Consider the following 20,000-nt stretch of genomic DNA (forward strand, 5'->3'; position numbering starts at 1 on the left):
AGGCTGGCAGGGGAGTGGTGAGGGGTTGATCAGGCAGGCAGGGGAACGGTGGGGAACCAGTAGTCATGGATTGTAAGAGGGATGTCCCAGATTGGAGAGGGTGCCGGCTGGGCTGAGGGACACACACACCCCCTGCCCCGGGCATGAATTTCATGTGCACTGGGCCTCTAGTTTTATAAATAAAAAGGTAAAGAATGATCTTTTAGTATTATACTGTAACAATAAATATTTAAGGTAAAATACAGTTATACATAAAATCTACAGCTCATAAATTTGTGTTTTTCTCTTTGACCCACCTGTAAAGCATGCTAGGATTTATTTCAAGGTTTTTCATTTAAAATTAATTATCAATACTTACCAGCAGCTTCAAGAACCAACTGTAGTCTGGCTTTGGCCTGTTCAGCTGGTGGCTAAAAATCAACCATAAAAGACATTTACAGGTCAGTTTGAATAGATAGAGCTTTAAATTAATGCATTGTTATGTGAATATCAGAAAATATAGAGAACTTTATAATGATCAATATTAACATCTATCCACATTTTAACAACATTCCATCACAGCAGCCCTACCAATCTGCTTTCTCACCTTAGTAATCAAATCATATTTTTCATTAATATGATGCAAGAATTAAGTTTTTCCATTTTTTTTTTACTGGAAAAGGTTTTGTTTACTACCCAACACTGTACCAATCAGCAATAGCCTACATAACTGAAACTTAATAATGAGGCAAACCCACATACTTAACCACATATTTTCAAGAGATGCTATTTCTTAGCATATGGAAACATGTGAAGTGTGACCTACTAGAATTTAAATAGTAACTTGAAGTGCAATGCTTCAGTCAAGAAACATCCTAAAATGAAATATTTTCTGGGTTTTTTTATTTGTATTGGAAAGGAGCAATTGTGATGAAGATAGGGCACAACATGAGTTCATGCTTTTAATTCCTACTGACTATCCTAAAATTGTCCTCTCAATAAACCTTAATTCAAATAGTTGGTAAGGCTGAAATAAAAGTACTTTCCTTCCAGTGACCTTATTCTGAGAATTTTTAAAAATGTGTTGATAGTATTCAAACTCATAGATTGTATGAAGGATCTGTTAAAAACTGTTTTTAATACTTAGAACTTTAAAATACATTTATAAAGATGTCTGCAAGTGGCTAAACAACCTCATGTTTATATATGAGACCATCATTTGAGAATTAACATTTTATAAAATATATTAGAATATTTTCTTATTTGTGAAAAAACAGCTTAAATAAAAAGAATTGGGTATAGAAATACGTTGTGCTCAGAAGAGTTTAAGAATTATAATGGTGCTTTTGAATAAACTGTAAGAAACAGGATGGGAAAATGGTAAATGTGATGGGAGGGAAGACAAGGAGAGCCTTTTATATCACAGAACAGGGGTGTTAACCCTACACCAGGGGCTGGTTTTATAAATAAGTTTCATTGGAACACAGCCATGCCTACTTGTTTATATGTTGTCTATGGTTGCTTTTGTGCTCAATTCAACAGCAGCAGAGTCAATTACTTGTGGCAAGAAACTTTTGCTGGCAGAGCTGAAAGTATTTACCATCTGGACCTTTATGGACATGCTTGCTGACCTGTGCCAAAGAAGATGGAGAAACTTAGAATTCGAGACAGCAGGTTGATGAGATGAGATCTGTATTTTGATACATCATTCTAGCAATACACTTCCGGATGAACTGAAAGGAATGTGACTGGAGGCAAGGAGCACCGTTAGGGAGCAATTAAATTCCAGGCGAGAGACTATAAGGGCCTGAGGTGGAGCAGCAGCAGTAAGGCTGGACAGGAAGAACGAGATTTGAGAAATATTTAATTGGTAACATGTTTGTGTATGAGAGGAAGAGTTGACAAACAAAGAGCACTTCATGCCATACATTTGTAGGTATAGTGTAAGTGATTGTGCTTTATAAAGTATTGAAAATATGTGACATCAAATTAAAATATAACAGCAACATATCAATAGAAGACTGTGACATCCACCGAATATAATTTTTCTAACAGTTATCAACTAAATTGCCCATAGGAGACAAACAGGTAATATAAACATGATGGCAAATGCATCTGAAGTCAGCATCAGTGGAGTATGGAGAACTCTGGAGCACATGCGCCAGCCGAAGGGCGCAGCTGATACTCAGCACAAACTCAGTGTTGTCATGCAGAGATGCAAGTCAGGGGTGACAACATTCCTTGATTTTTCATGAGACCTTAAGTCACCATGGAGACCAATACTGTATGGAACAAGCACTACTTTTAAGAGACAGGTTCAATCCCAAGACAGTTTGTGATCTCTGCATCTACTTAAAACACACAACTGAAATTTAATACTTTGTGCAACGTAACACAACTAGAATGGCAACAAGGAAATGATGTTCTTACAAGCAGGTCCCAATCAAGCTAAGAATTATGAAGCATACATTTCAGAGTGTCCTATTCAGCACTGTCCTTCGACAGAAAAATGACAGACACTTTGTTGGTTAATATATTTCATGGGAAAGTTTTGTATATTTCATAAGGAAAGACTTTTTTAGTAATTAAAAAATATTGAAGACATAGAAAAATATACAAAATGAGTGTCCACATCTAATAAAATATTAACAGTATTATTAAAGTCTCCTACCCCACAAAATCCCCCTGTATAGCAGTTCCCTTCCTCTCCCATCTATAACAACTGTCTTGAAAATACAGTGATTACCATTCCTAAGGAAAGATTCTTGATGGTTGATGTTTATGATAAATCACCTGTTAAGACATATTTATATTTTCATTAATCCCTTTTACTACCTATAATATAGGGTTCATATTTCCAAGATAAAGAAACTCGGGGAGTAAGAGCAGTTCAGTAACTTGTCTCTACTAGTAAATGACAGACTGAAATCAAGAGCCTCTGACTCCAAATCTCAGGATCCTTCTAATTAAATCACTAGAGAATATTCATGAAGTCAAAGCAAACAATTTCATAGATATAAAAGCATAAGGAAAGTTTTTTTGATTCTGTTCAAAAGAAAAATCTGTCCAAAGTAATACATTTGTATGAGTAAATGAAATATAATTCCATTCTAAATACGTTTTCCTATACAGATGCAACTCGCTAAATTATTTTTGTAAAATATAGGGATCAACTCCAACTATGGGGATAAACTATATTGTTAATTCACCAGATTTTTAAAAGTAATTTATATCTTATAAATACTTTTATTCTTAAAAATTTTGATTCATTTCTCACTCATTTTTCCTGGATAGGGAATTCGGCTGTGAATAGTCTCTCACTTTTTGTCCATCTGCAAGTATCTTTCTTTTACTCTGACTAGTGAATAATTTGAATGGATATGGAATTTTGGTGGCAGTCTTTTTCGCAGCTATCTGCCCCTCAAATCTTTTCCAAGGGCCTTGAGCTTGTCCCAGAAGAAGAAAAGCATCATAACAGGTCTCCTGGCTGAAACCCTCCTGGACTCATCATATTAAGTAGGCTTAGAGTAAAAATAACTTTGGGGCTTGAGTGCCAACATTTCTAATACTTTAGCTATTTTAGAGTATATTAGACCCCAGGGATTAGCATGAATTCCATCTAAAGTTGGCAAGTGGTACTAATGTTATTCAGAACCAGAAATTAAACATTATTCAATAAACTAGAAGCCTGGTGCACGAATTCATGCACCAGTGGGGTCCCTCAGCGTGGCAGGCGGGGACTGGGCTGAAACCAGCAGTCCAATGTTGCCTGCCACTCCTGCCTGCCGCTCCCACTCATCCCAGCACTGCTGCTCCTGTCGCGGGCTTGCGCCTAGTCAGGCCTGATAGGGAGAGGCACTCACCAGCTATGAGCCCTGCATCTGGCACCTGTAGGTCAGCTGAGCAGCGCTCCTGCTGTGGGAGCACACTGAACAGCAGGGGGCAGCTCCTGTGTTGAGTGTCTGCTCCCTGGTGGTCAGTGCACATCATAGCGACTGGTCGACTGGTTGTTTGGTCACTTAGGCTTTTATATATATAGATAATAATACCAAATACAAATGCATGGAATACAGCAATTTTCAATATAAGGATTACACAATGAGGACATATTTAATAACAATGTCACAACTATATTGTAAACTTATGGAGAAAAAATATTTTAAAATATTCCTTACCTTAGTAGTGCATAATTAGATAACTGTCTATCAACAAAATTGAATTATAGAGAATGTAAATGTTGTTCCCTTAAAAAAGTAAATTTTAGCATTGACAATAACAGAACAGTAGGAACAGTCTGAATTTTTACTGTAAGTTTTTAAAGGGTTTATTAATGTTAAACATTATTGTGTTATGGTATAATTCCAAAAATATATACAGTGGGGCCTTGACTTACGAGTGTCTCGACTAACGAGTTTTTCGAGTTATGAGCCGACTCTCGGCCGATTTTTTGCTTTGAGTTGCGAGCTAAAATTCGGGTTACGAGCCAGATTCAGATACCCCACCGCTAGTTGGCGCAGCAAACGTCACAGTGAACGCCACAACATCAGCCCAGCATCACATGTCTCACTCGTTCACTTTAATGATTTGACATACGAGTAATTTGAGTTACGAGCTCCGTCACGGAACGAATTAAACTCGTAAGTTAAGGCCCCACTGTATTAGTATATATACTGTACTATGATTTAAATTAATTTAAAGAAAAGTATACTTCTGCTAGAAATTCTTATCATAAAGGTTTACAAAAAATGTTATAGAGGGTCTTATTTATGCAGAAATGACCATAACCAGAAATAAGAAAATACAGGGTTTAAATTTTCTAAATAGGGGATTTGTGGAGGTGAGGGGATTGGTAGGCTTTCTATTGCCATGATTCTCCAGAACTACCCTCTTCCTCCCCTCCCCTTGGTAGCCAAGTATTTGTAAGACCTAGTTTTAGACAAGAGTATCCACTTTCTTAAGACAAAACAAAAGCTTCTAAGATGAAACCAAAAGATAAGTCAGTTTCCTAATGGCTTGTGGAGGTGACCATCCTCAATGTTTAGACTTTTTCCTTTGATTTTTTAAATTTTTTAATATACTTTTATTGATTTCAGAGAGGAAGAGAGAAGGAGATGGAAACATCAATGATGAGAAAGAATCATTGATTGGCTGCCTCCTGCACGTTCCTTATTGGGGATAGAGCCCGCAACCCAGGTACGTGCCCTTGACTGGGAATCCAACTCGGGACCCTTCAGTCCCCAGTCTGATGCTCTAGCCACTGAGCCAAACCAGCTAGGGCTCCTTTGACTTTATATTAACTTTTATTGAGTCCAATTCCCCGAGTTCCTTATAGATAGACTGCATGTCTAGATTCTCAAAATACTGCCAAAGCTAACATTCAAGACAAGCACAATCCTTTTAGCCATGACTATTTATTAAAAAAGAGAAAACTCTGCTTATGTGAACCAGTTTACACACTAAACTATTAAACAATTTGTTCACCCTTCTCACTTCCATTATATATTAGGCTCCCTGAACTCCTGACCACCACTATGGAGATTCTGGAAGTTAATGAAGATATAGTCATTCCAGCTGTCAAAGACAGTTTCCAGGTTGTTAAGGTTAGAGAAGTAGAAAGTCTGAAATAAAGACTACAGTTGAGCTAAGAGAGAACTCAAACTTGGAAACAAAATTAGATTAGCAACATTTTATAAAATCAAAATTAGTATTGGATTATATGGTTTTTGGCTATTATAATAACCAATTCTGGGAAGATGGTGGAGTAGGAAGTACCCGGAATCTGTCTCCCCACCTACACAATAATTGCACTAGCAGTATCTATCTGATGGAACTATTTTGAACTCTGGATTTTGTTGAAGGTTTGCAACTATCAAGGGAAGAATTAGACAGTAACTTGTGGTTAATTTTGGTCAATTTCAGCTATTAGCACAATAGCAGCTTCCCTTCCCCCAACCAAGTGGCAGACAGTTATACACTGTTCCTGGAGCAGCTTGCGCACAGCACAAGTGTTGGCAAGGATGGAGAGAAACTGGACCCTTTGTGCAATGTTGGTGGGAATTAAAGTGGTACAGTCGTTGTGGAAAATAGCATGGCAGTTCCGCAAAAAATTAAAAAAATAAAATTGCGCCGAAACCGGTTTGGCTCAGTGGATAGAGCGTTGGCCTGCAGACTGAAGGGTCCCAGGTTCGATTCCGGTCAAGGGCATGTACCTTGCTTGCGGGCACATCCCCAGTAGGAGATGTGCAGAAGGCGGCTGATCGATGTTTCTCTCTCATCGATGTTTCTAACTCTCTATCTCTCCCCCTTCCTCCCTGTAAAAAAATCAATAAAATATATATTAAAAAAAAATAAAATAAAATAAAATTGCCATATAATATAGCAATTCCACATCAGGTTCATACCCAGAGGAACTAAAAGCAGGGTCTTAGAGATACATTTTAGACTGATGTTCATAACAGCATTATTCACAATAGCTAAAACATGAATGCAACCCAAGTACCCATCGATGGATGAATGAATAAGCAAAATGTGATACATGTATACATACAATGGAATATTATTCGGCCTTATAAATAAAGGAAATTCTATAATATTCTACAACATGGATGAACCTTGAGGACATTGAGTCATGAAAAGACAAGTATTGTATCATTCTACTTATATAATGTCAAGATGAAAAGAGTTATGGGGATGGATGGGATGGTGATAGTTGCCAAACAGTGTGAATTTATTTGATACCACTGAACCATTCACTTAAAAATGGTTAAGACAGCAAATGTACTACCATAAAAACAAAATTTAAAAGTACACATACACACCGACCTTTACCCTACTTACAGGAATTGGGTTATTAGAACCTCCTATTTGAAGAGAATATATAGATTAACTATTTCAGATCTTGTAGACAAATGGTGTTAGAGTACTATGGAGGCCCTCAGTCTTCTCTTTACATTAAGTTGTTCAAAATTCATTACTTTCATTTGTTCAAAAATGTTATGAACTACCTCTTATGTACAAGGTACCATGATAGAAGTTGAGGATAAAAAGATAAACAGACATAGCTTCTGGTTTCAAGGATCTGATAGTATAATAAGAGAGAGAAAAATGATAAAGAAATTACTATTTCCTAAAGGTCTACAGCAGGGGTCCTCAAACTGCGCCCGCGGGCCATATGCAAATACAAATATTGTATTTGTTCCCGTTTTGTTTTTTTACTTCAAAATAAGATATGTGCAGTGTGCATAGGAATTTGTTCATAGTTTTTTTTTCTAAACTATAGTCCGGCCCTCCAACGGTCTGAGGGACAGTGAACTGGCCTCCTGTTTAAACAGTTTGAGGACCCCTGGTCTATAGTATGTCAAACATGTGAATAATTTCTATCTTACATTTTTTTTCAAGGAGCTTTACTGAGGTATAATGGAACAATAAATTGCACACAATTAAAGTATACAGTTTGACACACTCATACCACCATAAAGTATGACTACTGCTAAGATAATGAGCATATCTGTTACTCTACAATTCTCCGCATGCCCCTCTTTATTTCTCCCATGTCCTTCTATGCCTCCACTCCACTTCCAGTTTTCAGGTAAACACTGATCTGCTTTCTATCATTATACATTACTTGGCATTTCCTAATATTTCATATGATGGAAGCATATGATATGTACTCTTTTGTGTGGCTTTTAAACTCAGTATAATTATTTTGAAATTGATCCATGTTGTATGTATATCAGTATTCATCCCTTTTTATTGTTGGGTAGTATTCCATTATAATGATACACTATAATGGCTATGCATTCACCTGTTGACAAACATTCAAATTATTTCCAGTTTTTTGGCTACTATAAAAAAATAGTATAAACATTCAGGTGAAACTCTCTGTATAAATAATGTGCTTTCATATCTCCTGGGTATGAATCACCTTTTATATACAAGGTACCATAATAGCTAGAATTGGAATGGTTGAGTCATATGGTAAATATTATGTTTAACTTTAAAAGAAATGACCAAACTGTTTCCAAAGTGGTTTTTCATTACCACCAGCATTGTATAAGAGTTCCAGTTACTCCACATCCTAGTCATGACTTAATGTAGTCACTCTTTCTAATTTCAAAATTCTAATAGCTACCTCACTGTGGCTTTAATCTATCTTCCCCTAACGATTAATGGTGTTGAACATCCTTTCATGTGCCTATTTACCCATATATCTTCCTTGGTGAAATGAGTGTTCAAATCTTTTGTCAATTTAAAAATATATATATTTTTTAATTTTTAAATTATAGTTGACATACAATACTGTGTTAGTTTCAGGTGTACAACCCCATGATTAGACATTTATATAACTTACAAAGTGATCACCCTGATAAATCTAGTGCTCATCTGACACCATGTATAGTTATTATAATATTATTGACTATATTCCCAATGCTGTACTTTACATTCCTATGATTATTCTGTAACTACCAATTTGTACTTCTAAATCCCTTCAGATTTCCCCCCAACCACTCTCCCATCTGGCAACCTTCAAAATGTTCTCTATCTATGAGTCTGGTTTGTCCTACTTGTTCATTTATTCATTATTTTTAAGATTCTACATATAAGTGAAATTATCTGGCATTTGTCTTTGTCTGTAATGTAGCATCTCTAATAATCTCATATAGGGTATTTTTCATCTCAGGCATGCAGTTTTCATGTCTAGAAATTAGTTTTTTAATAGTTTTCATATTTCTACTTAATATGTTCAGTTTTCCTAGGAGCTCTATGACTATAAGCAATACAGTTCTAATAAGTCCATCAATGTCCTTGTCTACTGATCCTATTACTGTGTCATTTCTGGGTCTGTTTCAACTGATTGACTTTTTTTTATCATATGTGGTATTTTCTTGGGTTTTTAGATGCATAGTAATTTCTGACAGGATGTCACACATCATGAATTTTATTTTGTTGTGTGCTATATATTTTTGTATTTACATAAATAGTCTTGGTCTTTGTTCTGGAGCACAGTTAAATCATTTGGAAGCAATTTATCCTTTCCATTCCTAATTTGTTAGGCAGGATCAGAACAGTGTAAGTTTGTAGTTAATTTTCCCCCATTATTGTGAGATATGACATTTTTTTAGTACTTGATTGGAAGCACCATGATATATGTTGGGAACAGGCACTATTTCCAACTCTGTGTGAGTGACAGGCGTGATCCCTCACATTGCTTCAGGTGGCTCTTTTCCAAACCTTGGGCTGTTCCTCCTGTGACACACTGATGAGTAGTCTGCTGAACACAAGAAGGGGACCCTCTGCAGATCTCCTGCAGCTCACTACTCTCCTCCCGGCCCTGTGCACTCTAGAGGCTTTGGCCTCCCTGGTTTCACAGCTCCGTGTTCTCAACTCAAAGAGACCAGCAGGCTCTCCCTGGGTTCTCCCTACCTGTGGCATGACCTGGAAACTTTATCTAGACCTTAAGCTGGAACAATTAAAAGGCTCTCCTAATTTTTTTCTAATCTCTTAGGAAAACTGCCTTTCATGCTTGATGTCCATTGTCTTGAAAGATGTTTTTCCAAATACTTTGTCCAGTTTTTTTTAGTTGTTTCAGGTGGGAGAGTAAATCTGATCTCTGTTAATCCATCTTCACTGGAATAGAAAGTCTGTGATTTCTTTTAATAGTACAACATCCTCAGAAGGTAAAACCACTTGCCCAAAGTCACATAGCACTTTTCTAATGCATGTTAATAAAAATGCATTACCTATAAGTTCTAGATAAACCTATATGTTTCCTGTGTCTGGACATTTTTTATGCCCTTTTCCTAACTTATCTATGTTCTTTCAAAGCTCAGCTCCAGATGCATCACCTCTGGAAAACCTCATCAGTTTCATCATAAACCACCTTTCATGATGGTTACAATTCTCTGCCCTGGGCTTACATGGATCAGTATATCTTCCGTGTAAATACTCATTTTGTTGTCTATAATTCCTTCAAAGACTATCAGCTTCTTGAAGGCAACAAGTGTCTTATACCATTGTTTCATTAGCACCTGGAATAGTGTCTAGAAAACAGTCAATGCTCAGTAAGTATATATTTGCAATAAACTTCCATATAAATTTTACAATCTTCATAAGTATTATAGCTGGATATCTGAGAGAATAATAATGGTATTGGGGAAATTATAACAAGTAGTATTAATGAACTATGAAACCTGCATATAATTAATGTTTTTTAGCCAACCTATTTGATTACAGAATGGCAGTTCTTACCGTGATCATACGAGCTCCAAATATGTGATAACTTCTATGTGCCATATCTTTCCTAGCCAACATTACAAACATTCTCAAGAAAGAGCATAAGCTACCTGAAAAAAATAACACATTCTTTTAAAAATATATAATAGCTATTATTCATTGTACGCTTTAATGTTCCAGACACAGTGCTAAGCACTTTACATACATCTCATAACAATCCTGGCAAGGCATTCTTAATGCTATCTTTTAGATGAAGAATAAATTACCTAAAATCACAAAAATGATAAGGTGGCAGAGCTTGAATTTTAATCCAGGTGACAAAAATCTCTATTCTTAACACACTATACTGCTTCACAGACTGAGATACATTTTGTTTATTACCTTTCATTGAGGAAAAAAAAAGAGAAAAGTCTAATCATTTTTTATTGCCAGAAAAGAAAGTACAAAGGTAAAACTAAATTTTCTTTAGTCTCTTGGATGCAACCACTAATGATCTTAAAGGTTATGAGTGCCATCTTAAAAGCACACTTTAATCATGCTTCTTCAGATGAATAACTTTAAAAATATTAAACATATTCACAGTATAGGGACTGTGCCATTTCCTTTAAAGTAAAATGCAATCTCATTTTGACAGAAACACATATCAACAGCTTATCATATTTCTGGCTACATTTCATTTTAACAGTTACTATAATTCTATCTCTTAGGATCAAGGTCTAAGCTAGAAATATTACAAGTAGCTCAAAAGTAGATTTATCTTGCCTCTAGAACTTAGCACCAAGTTGGCCTAAATAAAGACCACAAAAAAAGAGAGAGAGAATTAAACCTATAACACATATTCCATTCTCAATAGCAAATTTCTTTTACAGTTTTTAAAAAATTTATCTTTATTGTTGAAAGTATTATAGATGTTCCCTCTTTCCCCCCATTGACCTCCTCCACCCTACTCCCCAGGCCTTCACCTCCCTATTATCAAACATTATTTCTAAAGAGCTTAAGGGGTTTAAAGAAAGTTATATAATAGCTACTTTATTATAAACCAGAGAAAGATGCCATTTTATAGATGTCTTTATAGTTGGGAAAGTTAAAGAGGTGAATCTAAACCTAGGGTTACAACATCCTATAGTTCTGTTTAAGAAACCCATATTCATGACCCTATTAAGTGATGCTATCCATATACTACACAGACACACAGCCATGCTTCTTTGTTTACAAATTGTCTATGGCTGCAGGGTTGAATAGTGGTGGTAGAGACTGTATGGTTCATAAAGCCTAAAATATTTAGATGGCTCTTTATAGAAAAGGCTAATTCCCAATCTAGACTCCTTTACCCTTTTTTTCCCATCCTATACATAGCTGCTAAAGCTAGTTTCAAAAATCAAAGTTCTAATTAAGTTTCTGCTTAAAATATACCTCAGTGACTCTCCATTGCTTCTAGGGTTAAACACCAACTTATCACTTTAATTTTCAATACCATCAACAATATCCCAAGCTTATTCTTCTATCTTTATTTGTCAACCATGTCTGTACTCATATGTAACATTTCAGCAGCCACGTCCTGAAGAACCCTTTTCTTGGAATTTCCTTTTCACCAGTCATCCTTAGTTTCAGAAGTGCTGAAATGCCACCACCTTTGTCCAGCCCCACCTACTTGGATGGGTACAATATGGGCTATTTTGCTCATACAGCACTCAAAATCTTTGTGCAAATGCTACAGACTACCTCTTCACTTTTTCCTAAATGAGGCCCTCTCCCTTCATTAGTTTCCTTCATTTCTAGCCCCACCTCTGGAACCTCACTACTTAAAATATCTCGTAACAGAACTTAGTAAGAAGGCTTAGATTTGCAAAGGAAGTAGCTTCACATGAAACCTAGGTAGATATTCTCTCCCCTCAGTGGAGCCAAGGTAGGCATGGAGACCAGAGATGTTTGGCTATTTTAATACAAGTTTAGAAGCATAAAACAAGCAGAAAATAGAAGAAACAGCAAACCCAAGCCATCATTTACCTGTGATGGCTACACATTTGTGCCATTAAGTAGAAATATTTTCTTAACATATCCCTGTCAGAAATGAAGAACTTTTTTTTGACAGCTAAACCAAGAGATTCTCCCACAAAAGCAGGAAATAAGGGCTTTTTACATGCATCAGTCATTTGTATGGAAGACCTCTCAAAAGTTCTAAAATAATTCCATGTAAAACCAGTTATGTTTACCAGTACTTCTTGACATGGCATTGAGGTTAAAGTAAAATTAGACTCAATAATATAGTTGTTTACATTATGAAAGGTCAAACACAAATAATTTGCTTCTTAATTTTTTTCTATAATGACAGAGTGTGTGGTGACATATAAGGATAAACATTCATATAGTCCTAAACTCTGTTTTAATATCTTCTTTTTAAAACATTTTTATAGCCAGCTTATAACTTTTGCTACCACAATTTTAAGTATCAGAATATCGTTTACTCCATAAATATTAACATTTTACAATGCTCAACAAGACTTTATTTTTGATCCTCACCTGAGGATACATTTATGGTTTTCAGAGAGACAGAAGGTGGGGGGAGGGAGAGGAAGAGAGGGGGGGGAGAGGGGGAGAGAGAGAGAGAGAGGAGTAGGGGGGGGGGAGAGAGAGAGAGAGAGAGAGAGAGAGAGAGAGAGAGAGAGAGAGAGAGAGAGAGAGAGAAACAGCGATGTGAGAGAGTAACATCAACTGATTGCCTCTTTTAAGCACCCTGATAGGGAATGAACCCACAATCTAAGGTATGTGCTATGACTGGGAATCAAAACCTCAGTCTTTCGGTGTACAGACAAGACGCTCCAACTGAGTCCACTGACCAGGGCTACAGGACATTATTTTAAACTATTACATAAATCTCTTTCCTGATCCTCTTAGAAGTCAGTTTAAAATAATACCTCCTATTTTTAAAATCCTTTGTAGCATTACAACAACTATTTCTAAGAAACTTATTCCCTGTGACTGCTTTTTCTTCCTGCTTTCTGACTTTGTCTTTCTACCTTTGAATCATCTCAAGACTGCAGGGAAGGGAACGGTGATCTCCGCAGGACCAATTACCTGGAATGCAGTCTACCTTTTTTTTTTTGCTTTATGGACTTCACACAAGTTTTTAAATGTCTTGGCAAAAACTTTTCTGTTTTATTTCAAGTTGTAATTTCTATCTTTGAATAAAGCTACTTTACTTTGCCTCTAAAAGATCTTCCAAAATTACTTTTTGAAGTGTTTTCCCCACTAAAGGACAATACTAGAAAGTTTTTAAAAACTTGCTTTTTCCACAAAAAATCCACTACATATCCAGTTGTTTGAAATATTGTTTTCAAAATGGGCAATGATGTAGATCAGTGGTTCTCAACCTTCCTAATGCCGCAACCCTTTAATACAGTTCCCCATGTTGTGGTGACCCCCAACCATAAAATTATTTTCGTTGCTACTTCATCACTGTAATTTTGCTACTGTTATGAATCATAATGTAAATATCTGATATGCAGGATGTATTTTCATTGTTACAAATTGAACATAATTAAAGCATAGTGATTAATCACAAAACAATATGTAATTATATATGTGTTTTCTGATGGTCTTAGGCGACCCCTGTGAAAGGGTCACGACCCACAGGTTGAGAACCACTGATGCAGATAAATCCACAAAAGGTCAAATGAATACTTTATTTATTTTGTTTCCATAAATGTGTTATGGAAAATAATTTATTTGATTTGAATTATTTAGTAAGGCACTTTCTAGATGGAATATTTGTAATCAGGGTACATTTCACATGTGCCCAGCAGGTGTATATAAGTGAAAGCAAAAGGCAAAGGGCAAAAGGTTGATTGGGTACCAGAGCACCTGTATTCTAGTCTTGACTATCTATTCTCTAAGGACTTTAGTTTCCTCATCCATGAATGATATTAAATAATATGAGGAAATGCTAAAATTGTATTTCTAGAACACTACAAAACTATATATGTAAAATGGTCCAGGTATGTATAATAGAATATAAAATGCAAAATGTAGAAAGAACTAGAAAATAGCAAAATGGTAACAATTTTTATTTTCTTCTCTATCCTTAATTCTACCTTCGTTTTCTAAGTAGTATTCCATTAGCCGGGCCAGCGAAAATGGATTATTATGACAAAAAGAAAATTCTTTAAATACAAATTAAAAACTACATTAAAAATCTTAAAAACTATTACACTTTTAACAGTTCATGATAAAGTATGTTTACATTACACATTTAAGTAAATTTTCATCTGCTCTAAAAACTTCAAGAACTATTTAAATATTTCCTATAGTTTGATATTTGACACCCATTCTTGCTACTACCAGGAGGTTAGAGACATGTTTTGCTAAGAGGTGAATTTTATAATGAGTAAATGTACTAGCCTTTTGCCTCAGAAAACCTGTAATCAATAACTGACTTAAGTAATAAGTGAAAATGATGTAGATAGTAAAATACTGGTTGTTTAGTTAACATTAGTCTAATCACAAAACACTTCACAATTAATCATAATTAAAGGTCTCTGCTTCAGGAAAGCCAAGGGTATTGTTAGTCATCATTAAAAAGTATTGGCAGAGCCTTGATTTGTAACCTATGTTGCTATTTTTCTTATAGAATTCTAATGTAGAGCCCCCCAAAATACATATAAATAATGAATACAATATTTCCTGGGCTTTCATTCTAAAATAAATAGATCCCTCTCTATTTCTAGTCTTCTCCTGACCTTTCCTCTCCTTGCTAACTTAAAAAATGAGGTAAATTAAGCCCTATTTTTATTCAAGAAAATTGCCATACTAATAAAAATCCTATAATCAAATGTAGTGCTTTACACACTTTAAAAAATACCTGTTATAAAAGGGCAACTACATAATGCACTATCATAGTAAGTTGAGTAATATAACTGCAACTCTTTACCACTTGACTAACCTGCACTTCATTTTCTTAAAGAATTGATCATTCTACCAAAATAGCAGCTGATTTGTCACAGACTTACAAAGTGCAATTTTATTTAAGATTGGTTTTTTAGTATATTTTGGATTTTATTTATTCATGAGGCCATGGGAAACAAAATATTCCAATAAGGAAATGAATATACTTTAAAAACTTTAAGTTAAAAACGTATGAAATGCTGATACGCAATCATTTTTAACTATAAAATTTGAAATTTAATTTGATTCATATAACAGAATCAGACAGAATTCACATGGAGTAGAGTTGACATTTTAGGCTTAGAAGCAACAGAAGAAACCATAAGGAAAAAAGATTGACAAGTTTGACTGTATAAAATATTCAATTTCATATAAAAACTATCCAGCAACAGAGAACCAAAATAAAATGGCAACACTGCGACAGTAAAATTATTAGCAACAAATCTAACCAAGAGTTTACAGTTTCATTTACAAATACTTCCTAAAAGTTGATAAGAAACTCACTAATTCCTAAAAGATAAGAGAACAAAAGAACAGAACTCCTACAGTAAAAAGACAGCTAGTCAAACTCCTTACATTTCTCTGGTAGAATTCTCTGTCACTATTATTAAAATATGCAAATTAGAAAATTGTGATAGCTGATGCTAGCCAATGATGTAAATCTTTCATACTTCACTAGTGGAAGTACAAATTAATACAACACGTAAAAGGAATTTTAAAAATGGGAAAAGAGCCCTAAACATACTTATACTCTTAGAGAAAATATTTCCAATATGTTGAAGGTACACATGGTCTGTTTCTATGTCAGGACACAATACCATTCTTTTTTGCTGAGATACCTGACTAAATTACTTAATTTTTCCATACATGTGGCAGTTAGTTTTATTCTTGTCCAAATTCATGAGAAAATTTTTCATAGGTGAACTTACCTAAAAATGATTAGTGATTTATGCTCCATGCTGAATAGTGGATACAATTTGGATAACAGCCAATAGATGGCACTGTTCTCACTAGGTAGCAAACACATAAAGGTCTCATTACAGGCACATCCCTAAGACCAAATACCTGCTCAAGTCAGTGAATCTAAATTGTTTTTGTTTGTGATGGGGGATGTATATTAGAATATATTAAATGTAAACAAACTTACACTTAATAATTACAGAACATAGGGACCAATTTAAGGCAAACATTTATTTATTCACCTAAAGATATTTATTGAGTACCTACAACGACTAGGCACTAGAGATACAAAAGTGAATATTTCCTGGTCTCAGATAATCATACAATTATGTAATAAGTAAAATCATTAAAGGATATATGCACAGAGAAGGACAGGGGCTCATTCTGAGGATGAAATGGATCAGTGAAAGATTTTTGCAAAAATGATGCCTGCACTGGTCACAAAAAATTTGAGGTGTGTGTGTGTGTGTGTGTGTGTGTGTGTGTGTGTGTGTACAGCATACTTTAAATAAGGGGAAAAGCAACAGCAAGACTCGGAAGGTAAGAAGGTATTAACAGTATAATGCGGAAAGAATGAATCAGAATGTGGCAAGATAAAAACCTGAAAGAGCCGAAACCGGTTTGGCTCAGTGGATAGAGCGTCGGCCTGCGGACTGAGGGGTCCCGGGTTCGATTCCGGCCAAGAGCATGTACCTGGGTTGCGGGCACATCCCCAGTAGGAGATGTCTCTCCTTTCCTCTCTGTAAAAAATCAATAAAATATATTAAAAAAAAAAAACCTGAAAGAGAGGTCTGTAGCACTCAGAGATATCTTCAGAAATTTCGACTAGAAGTTTTGATATGATTGGGATCACTAAAGGGGTAACGGGGAATAGCATGCTCAGATTTATACTTTGGAGAGATCACTGCAGGAACTATGTGAGCATGGATTTGAGTGGGATAAGACTGGAAGTGGGAATCCAACCTCGTGGCTATTGGGGTAGTACAAGCAACAAGCAATGAAGCCTTACCCAGAGCAATGGCAATAAAGGGTAGAGAGGGAGACTCGGTTTTGAGAAATAGTTAAGGGATATGTGTTAGCAGGAAATGGCATTTAAATGGTTGTGGGAAATGAGGAAAGAGTAATTAAGGGTGACAATCAAGACACTGTATTTCATAGGGCCTTCTGAAATGCCAGACAACGTTTTACTGATCCCACATCCTTTTAATTGCTTTTAATATAAAGTATGTCGCTGTCTTCCTCTTACCCATCCAATCTTTACTGTGATAGCATCCTGTACTTTACCTTCAAAACCCTTACCAGAATTTACAAGAAGTGGCACCAAATATGCTTTCTATGTATTTGTTTGTCTCTTCTGCTTGTTAAATTATACTGCCTCAGGACAGTCTTCTCTTTTGATCTAGATCACTATTCCATATGTAGCACCTAATCTGGTACATAGTTGATGCTCAACAAATATTTGTTGAAGAAACACATATTTCTGAAGTTTCAAGCTCTACTAATGTTCTGCTTGGCTGATTACTTTTCATCAGGATCAAACACTACTTTGGACCACATTCAGTAAAGCATAGCCACGAGAGATGGTGCCTATTCATCAAGTACTTTAGCTTTTTTCAGTGAAAGCTTTTCTCCCCAGCCAGGACAGTTAGAAGCTATTTTCCAGTGTAATTGGTCCTCTCTGGTCAGGTCAGCTTTCTCCATGAGGGACAACAACTAAAACACCATTCTATAAACAACAAGATTCTGCCTTTATCTTCCGAGTTTTGCCAGATTTTGCCATGATTTCCTCTATGTCAGTTTCCTTGGAATTGTAAAGAAAAAACTGAATATAGACTAAAGGAAATAAACAGATTTGTTATAGTAAACTTCAACATAAAAATCTGAATTAAAAAATAATTACATAGACTTTCCATTCAGAATATTTAAAAAAAACTGTTTTGAAGCATCTAAAATATTCATCCAGTAGATCTTTAAAAAATTTGTTTAGCTCATATTTGCATAATACATGTTTGAGGTGGTGAGATCCTATAAGGAATACAAAAATAGATCCAAATTTAAGTAATTCATAGTCTAATATGGTAGTAAGATATGCATACAATAACTATAATAAAGTATTCATGTATTAATACTACTAGAGAGGAAATATAAATTGGTACAGTAGTTCAGTGCTATAAAACATTAATTTTGACTGGATGTATATAAATTACTTTATAGAGGAAACAATTTTAGCTGGTCTTTAAAAGGAAAGAGGCAGTATTTAGTCATGTAAAAATGTAATTTATAAGTATGTATTTAAACATTTTTTATTCAATTTATTTAAACTAAAATAAAAAAGAGTTCACCCATTTTTCCCACCCCTACCTCTGCCTTTTAGCACCACCAAATCCTGACTCTTGCCAGGGTTTCTACCATATCTCCTGTGTCTCCTTATTTCTTTTTTTCAGGATATTAATTTATTCAAATGGCATAATCTCTTCTCAAGGCTATCTGAAGCTAGCCTTTTAGCACCACCAATCTGTTCTCTGTATCTATGAACTTGGGGTGTTTTTTGTTTTGTTTTGTTTTGTTTAGGATTTCCACATGTTGATCACAGTATTTGTCTTACTCTGACTTACTTCACTTAGCCTAATGCCCTTGAGGGATATATAGAATAATTTTTAAGAACAAAAATACTGCATAAAAGGAGATTCCCAATAACAAACTCCCAAACATCAGAAAACACATGATACTAGGCAGACATATAAAGCCAATTAAATTTAATATAAAACACCATGTCAAAAAAAGAAAACCAACCAACCAAACAAAACACATCAAGTCAAAATAGTCACAGTGCCATACTGGAAATAGAGTTTTAAAATGCTATTTGGTTACCAAGTTAGTAAGAATATATGTGTTCTAAACTGGATTAAACTTTAATCTTCAAATGACTTCAAAACATTACTGCCTCTAAACAAAAAACTATCAACGACTCTACTTGTATTTTAATAAATGCCACTTTGTCCTTGTAGAATTCCTTCTAGAAATATATATATTTACATAGAAACTTTGACAAACTTGGGAGGTAGATTAGTAGAGACATTTTATAAATCATAACAAAGGTAGACTGTGTGAAGGAAGGACAAAATGGAATAAATTATATTAGAATAGCATTAAAAGCAGATGTTATAAAAAAAAAGTCTGTGTAAACTTTGCCATATAAGATGAGCTCTATGTACCTATGGATAACACTAGACAACATGGCAATTTTTTTTTCAAGAGACTTCACAACTTTTTCATTGTTACTTTATACATAATGTTTATATAACATTCTTAAAATGGAAACAAGGTGCACATTAAACAATGAGTACTAATTTGTGTTTTTTTAACATATATTTAAAAAAGCTGCTTCTCTAAATTTATCACACCTTCAAACGATAGTGTGCTTATAACTTGAGAATTAATCTTAGTATATGATTATGGAGATACAACTAACAAATTTACATTTATTATTTACAGTGGTAAAACCAAAAACAATTTTTATGTGGAGAAGCTAAAGGACGGAACCTGGGTTTAATTTGGTATAGACAATTTTATGATTAAAATGTGCACACACTTAAAATATTTATTTTGCTAAAAAATAAGGCATAAAAGTACAACCTCCCCCTGAAAAAAAAACAATGAAAGAAACCCATCTATAACTTACTCTCACTTCAAGAACCATGGTAAGATAGAATACAAGAACAAGTATTACAAGAAAAGCATAGGTAAATTATTTTTCCAATTATGGAAAATACTGTAAACTTTCCACAAGAAATAATGTTTTCTGTAAAGATAAGTGGGATACTTATAAGTTATTATAAGACTAACTTAGCTACCATAATAGACTATAAATTCCTTAAGGGAAGATA

General features: G+C 34.9%; 1 protein-coding gene across 1 annotated transcript in view; it reads right to left on the reverse strand.

Annotated features, from left to right (window-relative positions):
- Positions 1 to 20,000, reverse strand: part of RSRC1 (arginine/serine-rich coiled-coil 1) — a 351,732-nt gene that overhangs the window by 143,274 nt on the left and 188,458 nt on the right. The window contains exon 6 of the mRNA XM_006753822.2: positions 359 to 410. Coding sequence (XP_006753885.1) covers positions 359 to 410 — 52 coding nt within the window. The remainder of the gene's footprint in view (positions 1 to 358; positions 411 to 20,000) is intronic.

This window comes from Myotis davidii, unplaced genomic scaffold (assembly GCF_000327345.1).
Source record: "Myotis davidii unplaced genomic scaffold, ASM32734v1 scaffold570, whole genome shotgun sequence".
NCBI lineage: Eukaryota > Metazoa > Chordata > Mammalia > Chiroptera > Vespertilionidae > Myotis > Myotis davidii.